Source organism: Danio rerio, chromosome 5 (assembly GCF_049306965.1).
Source record: "Danio rerio strain Tuebingen ecotype United States chromosome 5, GRCz12tu, whole genome shotgun sequence".
NCBI lineage: Eukaryota > Metazoa > Chordata > Actinopteri > Cypriniformes > Danionidae > Danio > Danio rerio.
The window spans coordinates 9,910,608-9,916,741 of NC_133180.1; the positions used below are offsets into that span (position 1 = coordinate 9,910,608).

Below are 6,134 nucleotides of genomic sequence, written 5' to 3' on the forward strand. Positions count from 1 at the left end.
CTGAAAAAACAAGCGAAAATAAAACAAAACAAAATGATCTTGTCCTTAGACGCTGGCTAGACATCATTAGGTGGACACTTTTAATGCTTATTAAAAAAAAAAAAAAAATGAACAAAACTCGTACCACAGTTGGCCTCATCACTGCCATCCACGCAGTCTACATCTCCATCACACACAAAGGATTCTGGGACGCAGCGAGTGTTTCCATCACAGCGATGAGCACAGCCATCGTCTGGTTTGAAGCAGTTGAGTTCATCTGAGCGATCCTGACACTGAGGCACACCGTCACACACCTGACGAAGCCAGATGCACATCTTACCATGTGCACACTGGAAGTGACCTGAGGACAGATGGAAATATGTGAAATTAAATAACTGTTGTCTACATTTTAGTTTTTTACTTGGCCTAAATGCACTATTGCACAAGTAGCACTGAAAACTGTAATATTTGCTTTCTAAAATGTAGTTAACACTCTGAGTACCTGGTACCGGGTCGGTGACAATTTACTTCTGCATTATTTAAATTTTAAAGGTCTGCACTGGCACAATACCCCCATAAGTGGTTCTGTTCTCTCAACAGTTGGAATAGAATAACTTTTGCATAGATTGAGACACATTTTTCTTTTTTCTACGCTGTAAAAAATAATTTCCATGATGTGTTATCACAACTAATTTCCTTTTGTCAAGTCAACTTAGATTCACTATTGTACTTGAGATAAAAGATTTATAGTTTAGGTTGATTAAAATAGCATGGTGGTAACGCACTGATTTAACAAAAAAAAAAAAAAAAGTAGTTGATTCCACTAATAGATAGTTCACTTGACTAGAGTCTTTATGCTGCGGATTTGCCCAACGCTCCGTAGTCAACAACACAGAAGGCATTTGAACGAAAAGGCACCATTTTCTCCCCTTCAGAGGCGAGCAAAGACGAGCAAGTTTGATGGTAAGTCCTTTAAAAAAAAAAAATCAAAAAAAAAAAAAATCAACGGTTTTGTGTCACGTTAACTTGTCAACTTTATGTTAATTGTTACAACAATCTTTAAGTTCATTTAACTAAATTTTAAAATCAGCTGTGTAAACTTCCTAGTCGTTACAAAAAGCAATAATTAGTTTATTTAACTCATACTTTTAAGGCAACCACGTAACTTTCAGTTTTTTAAAAACTAACTATTTGTGAGCTGACAAGTCTTGTTCATATAACTTCAAATTATATTGTATCAATTTCAAGCAATCAAATGGATTAAGTTGACTTAAATTCGTTCACTCAACAGTTTTACACTAAGTTGAGTGTACTTAAATTTATAAGTCAGCTTAAACTGCTTGAAGTTGATACAATACAAAAGAAAAATGTGTTGAATTGACAAAATCACTTCAGTTATTATAACTCAAATTAAGAATTACATTAAACTCAATTAAGGCAACCAGGTAACTTACTTTAGGTCGAACTAACAGATATATATATTTTTTTTACAGAGTATGGTTACGGACATGTGCAGGAACTAACAAAAATGATTACAGCAACATAGACCCCACAGGACCTAAAAAGGTACAATTTCAAATTTGAGTAAAAAAATAAAAAGAAAACTTGGAGGTGTTTATTATAACACAGACAACATGCATTTAGTTTAATAACTTTCAATTGTGTTTTATGAAAATCCTAATGGTTTTCTATAAAATGATACAAAACTTTTGCGTTTACACCTATGCATGTGGATTTGGGAAGCTTTTGAATTTGGTTGGGCAAAATTCAGGCAGAAAGCCCAAAATAGCACTTGACTTTAAACGTATCAGATCTTACCTACGCTGCAGACTGTGGGACAATTATCTTCATCGGACCCGTCATCGCAGTCGTTCTCACCATCACATAAATGAGTGTTTAGCACACAACCTGATCTGTCTTCGCAGAGCTGGAAGCCCAGTCTGCAGTACGGCAGAGCCACGTCTTCAGAAACCACTGCAGCCAAAACACGTTCAGCTGCAACAGAGACACAGCAGATCATCAGACACATCTAATAAGTACTGTAATGTACAATAATATTTACATTTAAAGGAATAGTTCACTTAATTTAAACAAATCACCATTTAATTACACACCAACCTTTGAGTTTGTTGAACACAAAGATATATTTTGAAGAATGTTGGAAACGTGTAACCATTGACTTCCATAGTATTTGGTTTTCCTACTTTGAAAGTCATTGGTTATGGGTTTTCAACATTCTTCAAAATATCTTCTCTTTTGTTGAACAAAAGCAAGAAACTCCTACAGGTTTGGAATAATGGGAGGATGTGAATGTAAATGAAAGTAATCATTTTAGAGTGAACTATCTTATTTACTCAAAAGAGTTGGGTTAATAACCCAACAGGTAACCCAATGATGGGTCATTTTTGGCACCAACCTGCAGTTGGATTATCTTAACCCAATTCATTGAGCTGTTAAGGACAACCCAACAATTTGGATTACAAAAATTACTAATTTGTTGGGTCATTTGGCCAAAAAGTGTCTTAAACGCTAAAGTATATAGTAAATTATTATTATTGGGTTGATAACTCCGCTGGGTCCTAAGGGTGAGAAGAATCTCAAATATGTCTATCATTTCCCCATAAAAAACTGCAGATAAAAACAGTTTCTCAACTTCTGTTAATTTCTATATATAGATCGACTATGAAGCGCGCATTTGTATCAAATTAAGAGTGGTGGTGAAACTGATATTAAAAAAAACACAAAACGCAGAGGAAATATATATATAAAAAAATAATAATAATAAAAAAAAAACAATAACAATTTTATTGCGTTAGAACCAGGGGCAGATTTTGTGATTTTGGGGCCCTAAGCAATTCCAGCCAAAGGGCCCAAGTCCTGAAATGCACCCTTTCTACTTTTATTTAATATTTATTTATATTGCTGTTTTTCTTTAATCACTCAATATTCTGTTTGACATTTTAAATTGATGCAAAGCTCTACATTTTAAATGATTAGTTTTCTTAAAATGAACTTACAACTAAAATAAAACTTTTTTTTATAAATTTGACTGCTGGACTGCTTAATGATATATATTTGATTTTGTAATATTATTACATAACATTACATTATAAATACATTGCATTAATTACATTACATTATAATATTAATATTATATTTGATTGTTTATTAAATAATATTTACGTAAAAATTGTATTTGTTTAACTCACCATACAAAATATGGTAGAAAACGATGTTATATATAGTTTCACTCTAAAAAACGTCGAGTTATTTAACCCAATGGTTGAGTTGAAAATATTTGGTGCTTTGTTGGGTTATTTTAACCTTTATTAGGTTATTTATTTAATAACTCAACCAGTTGGGTAAAATATTTGAATTTCAAAAGTTAATTGATTCCACTGACACAGAACAGCAGTGTGTTGATAAGAGTGCGTAATTGTTTTGCGTTTTAACGTTTATTTAGGCTCAAATGCAATAATATTTTTGTTATTTTTTATCATGTCTAACTTTCTCTAGTGATTTTTATATCCATTTCACCAGCACTCTCAAACGCTTCGTTAACCGATCTATATTAAACAGATAAAAACAGTTTATCTACCTCCTGTGTTCATCTCTACATCTTTTCGGGGGGATTGATACACGTATTTGGAGACACTGCTCGCTGCAGAGCCACTTGAGCACCAATGAGGGGGAGCTTGAGCTCCAACTCCTCCTCCTATTAGCTGTTTTAATGCGTACACCTGCCCCACCACCCATAACCCCCAGTGACACCACTTGTAGAAGAAGTACAAGGGAGGAGGAGCTGGAGCTCAGCTCTGCCCAAGTGGCTCTGCAGTGAGTACCACTTGCATTTTTGAGATATTTGGCCATCATTCTTGCATTTAAGACCCAACATCAACCCGGTGTCGCGTACAGTATTGTTGAAGGTATGTTGGCTTTTTACAAAAAACATTACCTTTTGCTTAAAAACTATATTGTAGCATTTAAATAGTACACTCTAAAAAACGTTGAGTTATTTTTTTTAACCCAATGGTTAAGTTAAACAAATTTGGTGCTTTGTTAGGTTATTTTTAACCTTTATTAGGTTATTTAATAACTCAAGCAGTTGGGTTAAATTTTAGAATTTCAAGTCAACTGATTTAACTGACACAACAGCTAATATGTGTACTTAACGTTGTTTTAGCATTGTAAAGTTTATGTAAGCTGTAACGCAATAATAATGTTGTTATTTTTTTTTTTAATCAAATTACCTCTTCGTGTCGTGTTTATATTCTTTCCACTAGTACTCTTAATTATTGATACAAATGCACACTTCATAGCCGATAAAACGCTTTCTCTACCTCTCGTGTTCATCTCTACAGTTTTTTTTTTTTTTAAGGAGGAAATACACATTTTTGGGATATTCAGCTTTCATCCTCACCTTTAGGACCTAGCAGAGACATTTATTTATTTACACAGCCATAATTTTTAAATTATTAGTAGTACTACAACAGTAATACATGAATGAAAAAAACATAACATTTAAAAATAATACAATGCATTGGGTTAAATTGTATAACCCAATGCTTTGGGTTAAAATAACCCATAGTTGGGAAGGTGCTATAATAACCTATAGTTGGGTTATATGTTGGGGTATTTTTAAACCTTTTTTTTTTATTTTAGAGTAGGTGTAATTTATACTTCTAGATGTTTATTGGGGCCCCAAGATTTCCTGAAAAATACTTAGTGGTTAAATCCGCCCCTGGTTAGACCTTAAAAAAATCTAATAATGCAAAAACAACATACATACGCATTTAATACAGCTGTTCTGTGTTAGTTAAATCAGTTGACTGTTGAAACTCAACATTCGTAACCCAACTAGTGTAGTTAATAAATAAATAACCAAATAAAGGCGAACAATAACCCAATTAGGAACAGAATATTTAACCAAACTGCTTGAGCTATTAATAAATAAACCATTAAAAAGTATGTATATATGTGTATATATATATATATATATATATATATATATATATATATATATATATATATATATATATATATATATATATATATATATAAACAGCAAAGCACTAAATACTCAACCATTTGGTTAAATAAATAACCCAACGTTTTTTAGAGTGTCTATTTTTACTAGTTTAAAATCTAGTTTCTGTCAGTCAATTAAATTTTCAAGAGAATTTTAAGCAGGACTAAGAACAAAGGCACCATTGGTTTCAATAAAAAAATAAGAATAAAAACAAATAAGGATCAATAAATGAGCACCAATACAATTAATTAGCATTTATTACGTGACACAAAACATGAGTAATGATCCTACAAATTCAGCTATATCACAACCTATAATTAGGCAATACAATAAGATATTTTATATAATAATACTTTTACTTTAAATAAATAAATGCACCCTTAGTGAGTAGAATATAATATCTTTTTTCAAAAAACATTAACAAACGCATAGCCTCGGGAACGGGGGAACGCCTCGGGATTCCACCCGGAGGAGCTTGAGGAAGTGTCTGGGGAGAGGAAAGTCTTCTGACTGTTGCTCCCGCGACCCGGCCCCGGAAAAGCGGATGAAAGTTATATTAACAAATTCCAATGATTTTTAATCGTCTGACTGGTATTAGTTCAATTAGGTTAACTAAATCTAGTAAATTAAATTAAATCGTAAAAAAGCCTATGAACTTCGACATTATAAATAATCTATCCAATTTGTCGTTAGTCATTTTCGCGCGCATGTGTCCTCGCCATTGTTTCTCAATATCCCCACCTGTTGAATGTCAAATGAGGAAAATATCACACTTAAAGTTTTATGCAAGATTTTTGTCTGACCTCTCAGAAGCAGAAATATCCCCAAAACGACGTTCAGCTGCACAAATAAACCCATGACTGCAGGAACAGCGGGTCAAACCGGCTCACTTCCACATGAGGCTCTTTAATTGCGGCTTCAGCTGAGGCGCTTTAATTGATCACCTGACCGCGAACTCACAATCCGAAAACACGTTTAATTAGACCTAAACTGTACAAGTTAAATGGATTTAAAAAATAGAATTATTGTGTCTAAAAGAAAGTAAACAAAAAAACAAACAAGGAAAACACTTTTTATTGTTCATTATTATTATTATTATTATTAGTAGTAGTAGTAGTAGTAGTAC

General features: G+C 32.8%; 1 protein-coding gene across 2 annotated transcripts in view; it reads right to left on the minus strand.

Moving 5' to 3' along the window:
• Window positions 1-5,916, minus strand: part of lrp13 (low-density lipoprotein receptor related-protein 13) — a 37,176-nt gene extending 31,260 nt beyond the window's left edge. For both annotated transcript variants that reach the window (XR_012406684.1, XM_068218214.2), the window contains exons 1-3: window positions 5,812-5,916; window positions 1,798-1,974; window positions 125-340 (exon numbers count right to left, since the gene is read on the minus strand). Coding sequence is in view for 1 of the 2 variants with exons in the window: in XM_068218214.2 (XP_068074315.1) it covers window positions 125-340; window positions 1,798-1,974; window positions 5,812-5,866 (448 nt within the window). In the remaining variant the exon portion in view is untranslated. The remainder of the gene's footprint in view (window positions 1-124; window positions 341-1,797; window positions 1,975-5,811) is intronic.
• Window positions 5,917-6,134: the final 218 nt, after the last annotated feature.